The following is a 12,133-nucleotide window of genomic DNA, read 5'->3' as shown; positions in this document are numbered from 1 at the left end:
CAACGATCCTTTCCCTAAACTTATCAAACTCCTACTGCATTTTCGTCTAGGCTTTTAATATAACGACTATGTTAGCATAGAAGGGTCTTGCTTCTTTCGCTCCAGCCATCCTATTTCTCATAAACACCATAACCATAATGTTCCTCTTCACGAAATATAAGTTAGTCCCACAGTGAGGGCCAAATGTTCTTATATAGCCAAATATATCATGTGGAGTCTTCAGAAACACTTTGAATACTTCAAGCCTTTGACTCCTAAGGGTACTCATCCTTTATTGGGACACTCATTCTTCTTAAGCTGGGTGAGATTTGTGTCGACAAAAGACACTCTAACGCTTAAATCAACCAAGTGTGTCAGCTAGCTCTAAATGTGATAATTAATAAACATAATTAACATACATTGTAAAATGCACTGTTTACGTGGTTCGAATTATCGTAATTAATTGAGAATAACATAATTAGCACATCAGTTTGGTAAACTCACATATATTCGATCAAGGACAATTTTTGTTGAGCTGGAGAATAACTTGATAAAATACAATAAAAAACATAAATTATTTTTTAAAAGATGATTAAGAAAAATGTTTGTATTTGGGTAAAACAATTTGTACACTTTTATTAAAAATATTAGAATTTGTCAATATTAAAACAAGAAATAAACTTTTGGATAAAAGTTATGCTAAAAAAATTATCGAAGTTATGGAATAAAATACTTCCAAAAAAGTAATACATTGTCGATATATAATATCTGAACGCGTTCAACCTTTTGTCATGAATCTATATGTTATCTCATCATAAATTGAATGCTCAGAAACATTTTACAAATAAAGATATTACTTAAAACAATATTTATTCGAGATTTGTAAGAAAATAATAATAAAAAATAGGTAAAAAGTGAAAGTTGAATATAAAATAAATGATCGAAGGAAGAAAAATGAAAAATTATTTAAATACAAATGATTAATTTATCACTTTAAAAATACATCAATGAAAATTAAATTGGAAAAGATTGAAACATTCTTTATTTTAAATTTCTTTGCGCTAACACGTCACATTTATTTGTAATTTCTTTTAAAAATTAAATTTAAATATAGCGGGTAACGACACTTGAATGAATATCAACGTCGCCGTGGTCCCTGACTTTTGCGGGGCGGCGGTGCACCGTACAACTTTCTCTTTTTTATTTAAAGATACATAAATATTTGAGTACGTTCGAAAGGGTTAAAGGAGAAAGTTTTTATGATTTTTTTACGGATGAATTCTGATTTGATGCGGAAAATTGTAAAGGCACTCACCAGAAAATGATTTGTCCGGCAAGTGTTTGAATACTAAGTTTTGGTTCTTAAGATTACGTGGAGATTTTGACTCTAAAATCTAAGTTTATAATTAAGTAAAAATAAAAAAAATTAAAATTTATAAATTTATTATCTTAAAATTATAAATTAGAAATTGTATTATGATTTGAGTTGGTGATGATGATTGATTGGAATGTAAAGAAAAGAGAGGATAATGTTTTAGTGTAATGGGTCATCTTGTGGAGGGACAGTGAGTGTGAATGAGAAAGAAGAAGAAAAATCCAACATGCTTTCTTCCTTTGACTCTTTAACTACTCACAAATTCCTCTGTTCCACACCTTGCCACGTTTCAGCTCATTTTGGAGTTCTGTTTTCAGTGTGATACATATGCTTTTTAGGTTTGGTCTAAGTTTGCATGCTATATAATATAAAAAATATTTTATATTTATAATGAATAAAATAGTTAGAATGTAAGGAAGTTTAACACACATAAATCTTTATATTGATAAAATATTATCTGTTTTGAATTAAATATTTTTATACCATTTTAAAAAATCTCTTATCAATAATAGAAATATTCTATACATATATAAATTCATATTCATCTATTATTTTATCGACTTTGTTTATATCCAATATCCTTGAAAACCAAAAACTAGAAGAAAGTACAAAAGAGAGAGATTATAGGAACTAATACAAGCACAGGGCATTTCCAAGGTTACAAAAAGCAACACAGTTGTGCTATACATACTGCAACCTGAATCTTCCCCTATGTTCATGTTCCACCATGCCTGTGCTAAAATCCCTTCATTTCTTTCCTTTCTTTTCCATTGTATAAACACAGGCCTTCTTAGGCACTTATACATTTCTCTTTAGAGTACATTAAAGTACAAATATGTATGTATATATTATATTCAGTGGCACCAGAAACTAGCACATTTCAAAATTGACTCTCCAGCTTATCTTGCTCTGGAAAGCTGTATGGCTTCTTGATCAAGTGTAGATTCATCATTCCAAACAAATTGGTGAGTCATGAGTGAGAATTCTTGATTCCTGGCCTCTTCAAGTTGCTGCCAGTCAGCCCATCTATCTGCCAACCCCACTCCCTGCAGCATTTTTACCACCTCTGACATGCTTGGACGATCCTCAGGGTACCCTTGGGTGCAAAGCAATGCAACCTGAAGAATGGTCTCAACTTCCTTTGGATCATACCTCTCCAAATTTCTATCCACCATGTCCTCCAACCTTTTTTCTCTCAGCAGCTTTTTCACCTGTACATTCAAACTTCATCAGTATAACACGTCTTAAAATCTATTCACCACAAAAAGTTCCAAGGGCCAGTTTAATTGTAAAGACTTTTCCACTGTCAGCTAATCAGAATTCATCTTTGGTATGAACTTATAGTAGTTAATAAGAAAAATTCAACAAAACTTTCAATAGGTAATAATGTAAAAAGGGCTAGAGCATTAAGCGGCATTTATGTGATGTGATAAAGTAAATGGTGAGGCAGATTACATAATCGATGAGAAGAACATCCTCGTCCTCTTCAAGCCGAGAGAGGTCTATTGCACGCTCACCGGTGACTAGTTCAAGAAGTGTTATGCCATATCCAAATACGTCAGTCTTCTCTGAAGATTTTCCTGTGGACAAATATTCTGGGGCAATGTGACCCATTGTGCCACGCACTTGAGTCGTGACATGAGTAATCCTTGCATCAACCAGCTTGGCTAGCCCAAAGTCACCAAGAACAGCTTCAAACTCATCATCTAGAAGGATATTTGCAGCCTTTAGATCACGATGTATTATCTTCGGATTGCATTGCTCGTGTAGGTACTCCAAACCATGAGCTGTGCCAAAAGCAATACGTTTTCTTGTTGGCCAGTCCAAGCCTTTCTCACCTGGTTTTAATTCTAAGGCAGCATAGAGAAATAGTGTTAAACAAAAAAAACAAAACTTGGAAAGGGATGAAGCAAATAACCGATTCAATTATTTCCCTTGACTAAAGACTAATGATATCTCTTCATATTTGCTCACCCTTTCAAATTGCATTATAGAATAGTAAAAGAAAATATACACATTATGTTCTCAAATATTTTGACATGCAAGAAACTCAAGTTAGAAGCTTGGTAAAATGTTAAAGTCAGCAATGTAGTTTTACCTCTCAGTCGATAAGCTACACTGAGATTTTCCATGAAAGGGTATACAAGGATTCTTTCAGTTGAGGTTGTGCAGAAGCCAATCAGTCTTAAGAGGTTTCTATGAACTGCAACACTTATAAGTTGAACTTCTCTCTCGAATGCAGCCTCTCCACCAGGGTTGTGATAATCAACGAGGCGTTTCACAGCTACTTTGGTGTTATCACAGAGTACTCCTTTGTACACTTTTCCAAAACCACCCTGACCAATTATATTGCCTTCACTGAAATTTTTGGTGGCAAGTTGTAGTTCACGCCAAGAAAATTTTCTCAATTGCCCAAGGGAGATTTTGCTCTCGTCTTCACCTGTAGAATAAATTTGTCAGATATTACTATCACTTTTCTAAGGTGTATGGAATATGCCTCAACCCTGTTTGTTCACAGAAAACAGCACTAAAATGAAAGCAAAGAAAAATTTAAACTTTATGAGAAGTTTCTTTTTTTAAACTTTGTTATCTATATATTTAAATATAGCTTGAAACTCTTAAAATAATCCATAATACTTGGAGGGTGCAAGTGAATTATTATACTAGGACATTTTCTTATGTGCTACTAGGACATTTGTTAAGGTAAGTAAGGAAAGGAAGAATGACCTGAAACATCAACAAAGACTTCCCTTTTGTTCCTACGCATTTGATGGTGTCGATATGTAAGGATAGCCCCAAGACACAGAAGTGCAAAGGCACCACAACTTGCATAACGTACAATTTTTGCCAATTTTGATTTGTGGCTTGAATCTGCAGGAAGATGTCAACATTAGGTAGCCACTAGCAAACCTTTTTTGTTTTTATTTCATTTATAGCTCATATTCTTCAACTTAGATTACATTTAAGTTCATAGGTAACAAAGCATATTTGCACACTCTGCTTGTTTGTGTGTAAGCAATCAAACCTGGATTTTCAGATTTAGAAGTGCAAGTCTGCTGGAAGCCAGGACCACACTGAAGGTGCGTGTCTGAAAAGCTGAAAGCAATGATTGGAACAAAATTTCATAAGAGCATGAAGAAATGCTTTTCATTAAAAGAAAAATACTCAAATGAATACATAGTTGTAATAAAATTTACTTAAACATTGGAACTGAAAAGAGTTGCATTGGGATCCTTCCAGTAAGACCATTAGACGAAAGATCCCTGTCAAATGAAAACACAAGTCAGTTATACTATTCAAGATCAAGGTAGAAAGAACTGAGTCTAGATTCTCTATTGGGTTTTTTTGGTGTTACACAGATGTTTTGGTATATTTTAATTCTTTTTAATATATTTCAAAACATTAAAATCAATGTCAATCAGTATATTTTGAAGACATAATAATGGACAGATATTTTAAGAATGAGTATGGCAGCAACTAAACATAACCAAAATAGTCTCTGGTTACAATTTTTTATAGTTTTGCTGACCCTTTAGGATTTGCAATTGATTGAGGAACAGTTGTTCATTCTCAAAACACTGAATCACACGAGACCATCATTTTCAATTTTGAACTGTTTACCCCCCACCAAGAAGACCTTGTTTTTAAATCTCTTTTTACACACACAGCTATAAAAGGATAGAAAGACCAGAGAAATGGAAAGTGATGGCTTACAGATACTTTAGATTGGATAGTTCATCCCATTTGTCTGGTATAGAACCATTAAAATTATTGTCAGCAAGATTTAGATATTGTAGGTCTTTCAAGTAGGAAATGTAATCGGGCAAGGGTCCTGAAAGATTGTTGTTCTGCAATTCCCTGCATTACAAGACAGATCACTATATAATGTAAGGAAAAAAACACATCACTGGTCAATCTGTTTCACTAAACCAAAGATTGGGGTATATTTTACATCCATTTCTTATAAATGTCAAGTTATCATGCTGAAAACTTACACGCTAACCAAATATTTCAACTTGGTAATTGAAGGAGACAGTGTTCCAACAAATCCAACCGAAGCCAGGGCCCTGTAGATTGAATAACACTGACAAGTTAAATTCCTGCAATTGTTTGAAAGGTTCCTATATGCAATAAAGGTGTTTGAATAAAGGATGATGAGACTTGACTAAGAATATAATAGCAATAAACAACATTTATTGAGGGTTTAATTTCGCTTCAGATCAAATTAAATTTAGATCCATGATCCACATTCAAGTTGAAGGAACTTTGAATAACTTCTATTTTTCACATCCAAAAACTTGGATTCGAGGTTCCAAATGTCTAACCAAACATGCAACTTAATACTCATACTCTCTAGGATGATGAACTTACAGTGATATGACATGTCCGTTTCTACAAGTGACATGAGACCAACTGAAGCACGGGCTAACCATATGGCTGTCCCAGTCCGTTATTTGCTTATTGGAATCATTGAGGAAATGTAAAAGATCAAGCAGAGCTTCACCTGGATATTAGCCAGAATAGATAGCTCTCAACAATTCAAAGAGTATCAGTAAATGATAAAAAAATGTTAAGTAGGGGTTGAAGTTATTCGCGAATTATAGAACAACATAGTAAAAATGTGGTCTGTGAAATTTTTTTTGTAACAATCTAACTATAACATGTAAAAACATCTAAGAGGACTCGTGAGAATAGTGCAACACAAGAGTGATCCTAAATGACAAATTATCAAAGTAATGAAACTCAAAAATTTGGTTAAACTATTCAACTAATCTCTATAATTGCTTTTATCTTTAGTTTTAGATTTAGTTTATATGACAAAAAAATTGGTTAGTTTTACATCTACGGAGTTTTTTGCAGTGGTTTGTGACTATCTAAAAGTTATTGTAACTGTTTAATACATATGTTTCAGGTGTGGAAAGAATAACAGTAAATTTTACCACACCTTCTACATCAGGATCTTTGATAGCTGAACTGACTTTCAAGATAGTAAGGAATATGAGCCACCTCGTCAATATTTTGAGAGGAACCCTGCTAAGATTTCGGCGAAACATATAAACTTCTTTGATCTTCAAGGAAAACTCACCTGGTCAAGTCCCTTTTCAGAAGTTTCCACAGGGAAAAATTCACCAACAAAAACAATTAAACAACATTCTAACATAAATAACTGTTATAAAACTATGATAAAAAAGAAAAAGAAACATATCATTCCCAGAATCATATGCACGTTTTACTCCAAATAGTAGTAACACTAAAGCGAGCAGGATATAAAGTTTACAACAGCAACTACTTGCTTTCAAAATGAATGCCAGATATAAAACCAGCACACAACATAAAAGCCTAAGAAACCAACGTAGAACAACATAAAAGCTTAAGAAACCAACGTAGATGAACGTAAAAGCTTAAGAAATCAACATAAAATAGCATAAAAGCTTAAGAAAGCAACATAGAACAACATAGCAGCTTAAGAAAGCAACAGCTTAAGAAAGCAACACAGAACAACATAGCAGCATAAAAAACCAACATAGAACTGCATAACAGCTTGGGAAACGGGGTGAGTTCCTAATCATAGCTGTTACACAGAGGGAGACGGTTGAAAGAACTCTAAATACTGAATTTATCAGAGTAAAAATTAGATTGAGTAAGCCAGAGAAAAAAAAAAGATGAAATATAAGTAGAGAACAAAATAAGCATGCACCTAGATTAATAGTCTGAGTTTTCAGAGGCAATGATTGCAATACAGATATTTTGACATAAAATCTATTTTGAGAAATCTTTGTCTAATGTGTATGTAAAAAGAAGCTAGGTATCAAACTAGTATTTGTATGAATGGTAAAGGGACAAAATGAAGAGAAAAAGAAGCATACTAGTTTAGCTTGCTAGCTATCTGCACAGACCATGAACATTGAAAGGAGGGGCAATTGAAGAAGGAAACTTTATCGTTGTCTGTGACTATGATGAGTGTCACAATCATGTGGGTTGAGTGCAAGGGACCCACGTGGCAACGAGCAATGGGACTGAAAAGGGAAACAACGAGAAGTCCTTTTTTTTCATAAAAAAACAGTAAAGACATGAAGCAAAAGAATGAAAATAGTTGCAACAATAATAATAAAGAAATGCAGAAGGAGGGAAAATAGGAGAGAATATGAGAGGCATTTGGTTAGTGTGAATGAAAGAGTGAGTGAGTGAGTGAGTGAGTGGTGGGAAGAGAATGAGAATCCCACTAAACAAGGATTTCACTTTGTTGATAATAATCACCTTCTTCTTCACCCCTTTATATCTCTCTTTTAACACAATTTGACCAGAAAAAAATGCTCCAACTCCAACGCATATATCTCATTCCCATCTTTATTTATGCCCAGCTGTGTTGCGGCACCAATGAATCTTCCACTAAAATCATTTCATTATATATTATTCTCCTGTTCCATGACAGTGCCTCTTCATTTTCTTTTTAAAGTTAAAGAACCACTTTACATTTTTAAAAGCTCCCATTACCATTAATAATTAACCAAAATTCGTGGACCCTGCTGGAGCAAGAACAACAACACTCATCATAAAGTTCCAACAAGGATAAGGAATTCTGGATAATTGTGCCTTCACCTGTGCACCACGATATACATTATCAGATAATTCCTGTCTATGTCTGCATAATTTCCACCAATTTTAACTTACTATATTACATGCTCAACAATTTTCATAACTTCAATCTTTTACATTTTGCTTATTGAGTTTGGTTTTCTTGACAGCAGCATCTAAAAAATTGCTAGAATTAGAGTGATTGTAAACCAAGTTGTGGCATTTACCTAAGACTGTTGTGAAGTGGAATTGTGACACGTGTAATGTGAAAGTGGTGGTTGACGTGGCAGTCAACTTTTGTAGGCAGAATGATAGATGGTGTTAGTGTTGGGAGTGGAAGAAATGAAGGTTTGGAGAAGGTGTTGGATTTTTGGAGGACAGTGAACAACGAAAGGAAACAAACTGAGAAGATACATTATCTATAGTTGTACTTGTTTTCATTCAAAAATCCAAAATGCTCACGTGTTCACTTTCTTTTTTAGGAAATTATATATTATTTAATTTTTCTCCTTGAAAGCTGAAGTAAATACGTTTGAATTAAAATCTAAAAAAAAAATATTAAAGGACCTTAGTTTCAAGAAAGAAAAGAAGAAGAAAATTATATTTTTTTTCAAAGAAACTAATCTAAATGACTTTTAAAAATAAGTAGTTGCTTTTGTACTTTAGTGTTTTTTCATGTGAAAAGAGAGATACATAACTTTTACATAAATTGGAAATAATTTATACTTGTTATAATTTGAAAAGTGATTTTTAAATGAAAAATTAATTTATAAATTCACATATTTTTTTAGTGTTAATTGATCACATCACACTATTCAGCAGCCTCTATCCTTATATGGTCCCAGAATTAATTCTATTCCCGCGTCACAACTTCTTAATGCTATGTTACCTTTTGCATCAATGCATATCAATATCCAAAATACCAAATTAAGTGGTTTAAAAAATCTGTGAAATGGATAGATATTTTATTTTTATATTTTATTAATCTCTTGATATTAGATGATTAAGATTATGACACGTGTATGATGATTAATGAGATATTTTTATAATAAAAGATAAAAGGTATAGGAGATCAGTCTACTTTTATACAGTTTTTTTTTTTCCTTTTACCATATATATCTAGATTAGGTGTATGTCAATTTTTTAAATTTAATACGAACAATTAAATTCTTAGCAATAATATAAAGCAATGGAACAACAATCGTCATAATTATTTTTACATATACTTGGTAATTGTGATTAAAGAATAATAAGTATTTTTATTGTTGTTAATTTGGTGATTCAGACGACTTGAGTGGCACCACTAGAGACCGTAACATGGTGTGTGGTATCATCTTTGTAGAGGCTAAGGTTCTCTCCGTCACCCCAAAGTGCATAAGCCTCTTCCCCATGAACTGCATCATCTCCGATGAGAAGTTCTTCCTCTGTCATTCTTAGTGGAACTATGAAATTAATAAAGACACAAATGATCGAAGTGGCCACAAGGTTCCAGCCAATGATGAAGAGAGCTCCCACGATCTGCTTCAGAATCTGAATTCCTCCAGGGCCTCCATAGACTCCTCCTTTGGAATTTGTGACTGGAAGAAAGAGTGTGCTTAGCCTTGGCTCGGCAAAAAGACCAGTGAGTATTCCTCCAAGAAGACCAGCCACAGCATGAGTATGGAAGACTGCAAGTGTGTCATCAACCATTTGAAATATTTTCAGCTTTTTTCCCAACACCATCATGCTGTACCATGGCACACTTCCTGAAACCACTCCCATCACTATCGCAGCCCATCCTTGAACCAGACCTGTTTTTTCATAAACATCTATTCCTTATATATCTTTTCACTCTTTATACAAGTTTTAACGTGTAGGGACGTGAATTTTAACGTAGTGTGATTTTGAAACTTTAAACTTTGATTGACCAAGAGCGTAATTATCTTAATATTTTATATGATCTTAGTTTTGATATATATCATCAACCACATGATGAAGTGTTTCATTACAATTAATATATAATATCTTTTACAATAACATGTAATTGAATTATTAACTAATAGCAGCAGATCAAAACTGGATCCATACGCTGTATTAGAGAAATCCATGTGATTAGAAAAATGTTTAGACATAGTTAATATTAGGTAAAAGTATATTTTAATATACTACATAGTAGCATTTAAAAAACCTAAGTCTTTCTTCGCATCATCTCAAATATTTAAATAGTGATTTAGTAAATCTACCATAATATAAATATAATTAATACAGTTGCTAATGTGCAATGTTTCATGCTTTGTTTTTTATTAATGCGTGAAAAGCAACAAAAGAGAAGAAGGGAATGGCAATACATTAAAAAAGTTTAAATTATTTCTTTAGTTATTTGATAATTTTAATTAAATTTATAAATTACTTTTTGTAAAATCGATATTTTTAATTTTTGTCTGTATAAATTTATACTTAAAAGACCTGTGAAATAATTCTAGATAGAGTTTCTCTGCTACACTACTTGTTTATTAAGCATATTAATTATTGGGATCCCAAAGTCAAGACTGAGGAATCTCAGCTGGTTTTGTTAGTATTAAAAAAATATTAAATATATATTTCTATACGAAGGATCATGCTGGCAATTGAGATTCATATCAGGATCTTCTAAATTAAGCATACATAAATAAACAGGTTACGTAAATACATTGTCTAGGTTTAATTATATATAAAAAATAATTCATTCCAATTAAAAAAAAAAGTCAACTAATCATATTTAAGCTTATTAATTAAGCTAATTTATACTGTGTTTTAAGAATTACTTGCCTCGTATATTTATAAAATAAAAAAGAATAAAATAATTTGTATGGAGATTAGAATGGTTACTTACCGGCTCCGGGAGTGATGCAAACAAGGCCAGTTATCATGCCCTGAACAGCTCCGATGACTGAGGGCTTTTTGAAGAAAATAACGTCCAACCAGGTCCATACGAGGAGGCTGGTGGCGGCGCAAATGTTGGTGTTCAGCACCGCCATCGATGAGTCCGTGTTTGCCGCGTACGGATCTCCTCCGTTGAAACCCGCCCATCCCAACCACAGCAGCCCGGCACCTGCCAACATCAGTAACACATTGTTGGGCGGAAACCTTTCTCTGTCCCTCTTGGATCTGGGTCCCACCTGTTCCATTTTCATTTCACCATCATTTACATCATTTCATTCATTCATTTATTTAAATTCTGTGGTTACGTCACCAAGGAAGAGTTCACACCTGAATGAAGCGTCTGAGCTTAGAACAAGGTAAACCACAACTTGATGCCTAATATGCATGCATGCATGTGTGTGTGAGAGAAAAGTGTAGTAGTGTAAGAAGTTAACTAAGAACTAACCCAATATGCTGCAGTGAAACCAGCAATCCCAGAAGAGAGATGAATGACGTAACCGCCGGAGTAATCCATGACACCCCAATGGAACAAGAAGCCTCCGCCCCACAAGCTGAAGGCGCCGATGGTGTAAGAGAAGGTCAGCCAGAGCGGCACGAACATCATCCAGGCCTTGAAGTTCATCCGAGCCAGAACGGAGCCGGCCAAGATGACAAGAGCAATGGCGGCAAACACGCACTGGAACCAGACCATGGTAGCCATGGGGTAAAAGGGTTCGATCTCGGCGGTCTCCAACGCGCCGTTACTGAAGTGGTGCGGTGTGGCAGGGAGGGCCGCCTGCTTTATGAGAAACTTCTGGCCCAGCGCCGGCCCGGCCTTGCCCCAGAAGGGCAGAAGCTTCTCCCCGAAGGACATCTTGTAAGCCCAGGTGACCCAGCAGATGACGACCGCCGCAAAAGCGTAGAGAGCCATGAAGGCGGAGTTGACGGCCCATTTCTTTTTGACTATGCTTCCGTAGAGAATGACGAGGCCCGGCATGCTTTGGATTCCCACCAACGTGGCTGACACCATTTGCCATGCGTTGTCTCCTTTGTTCAACCAATCCGGCACTGCCAGGCTTGTCCATGCTTCGTATGCTACGGCCGACGAACTCACCGGAGGACTGCTCATCTCCACCGCCTGATTTCTCACCGTAAACTTTTCATTTCCCAAACTTATACATATATAGATGATGATGTATTATACGAGAAAAATAAAATTCTGGTCCCTCAAATGTGGTAAGTATCTTGAGGAATATACCGAGAAGAATATGATATAACAGATTCCTCTTGGCTTGGGAGAAAAAGTTGACTATTGGAGGGATA

General features: G+C 34.6%; 2 protein-coding genes across 8 annotated transcripts; both read right to left on the bottom strand.

Annotated features, from left to right (window-relative positions):
* Positions 1–1,950: 1,950 nt before the first annotated feature.
* Positions 1,951–7,463, bottom strand: LOC106768709 (probable LRR receptor-like serine/threonine-protein kinase At5g63710). Of its 6 annotated transcripts, none has more exons than XM_014653987.2 (11): positions 7,222–7,463; positions 6,300–6,440; positions 5,726–5,858; positions 5,350–5,421; positions 5,069–5,212; positions 4,552–4,617; positions 4,380–4,450; positions 4,082–4,225; positions 3,453–3,794; positions 2,810–3,204; positions 1,951–2,565 (listed from the first exon to the last, which is right to left on the bottom strand). In XM_014653987.2, the coding sequence occupies exons 2-11, from the start codon at positions 6,406–6,408 to the stop codon at positions 2,254–2,256; spliced, it is 1,788 nt and encodes a 595-aa protein (XP_014509473.1). In that variant the 5' UTR covers positions 6,409–6,440; positions 7,222–7,463; the 3' UTR covers positions 1,951–2,253. The 6 variants fall into 6 exon arrangements, with proteins under 6 accessions (XP_014509473.1, XP_014509469.1, XP_014509470.1 ...); XM_014653983.2 differs by having other exon boundaries at positions 6,300–6,452; positions 7,222–7,462; XM_014653984.2 differs by lacking the exon at positions 7,222–7,463 and adding an exon at positions 7,053–7,198 and having other exon boundaries at positions 6,300–6,452.
* Positions 7,464–9,127: 1,664 nt separating this feature from the next.
* LOC106767890 (ammonium transporter 3 member 1) lies at positions 9,128–12,133 on the bottom strand. 2 transcript variants are annotated; one of them, XM_014652851.2, is made up of 3 exons: positions 11,277–12,133; positions 10,782–11,067; positions 9,128–9,720 (listed from the first exon to the last, which is right to left on the bottom strand). In XM_014652851.2, exons 1-3 carry the CDS (start codon positions 11,937–11,939, stop codon positions 9,212–9,214), a joined length of 1,458 nt encoding a protein of 485 aa, XP_014508337.1. In that variant the 5' UTR covers positions 11,940–12,133; the 3' UTR covers positions 9,128–9,211. The 2 variants fall into 2 exon arrangements, with proteins under 2 accessions (XP_014508337.1, XP_022638787.1); XM_022783066.1 differs by having other exon boundaries at positions 9,128–9,597.

Source organism: Vigna radiata, chromosome 7 (assembly GCF_000741045.1).
Source record: "Vigna radiata var. radiata cultivar VC1973A chromosome 7, Vradiata_ver6, whole genome shotgun sequence".
In the NCBI taxonomy this organism is placed as follows: domain Eukaryota; kingdom Viridiplantae; phylum Streptophyta; class Magnoliopsida; order Fabales; family Fabaceae; genus Vigna; species Vigna radiata.
The sequence above is the reverse complement of the archived record's forward strand: the minus strand, read 5'-3'. Positions and strand labels throughout refer to the sequence as shown.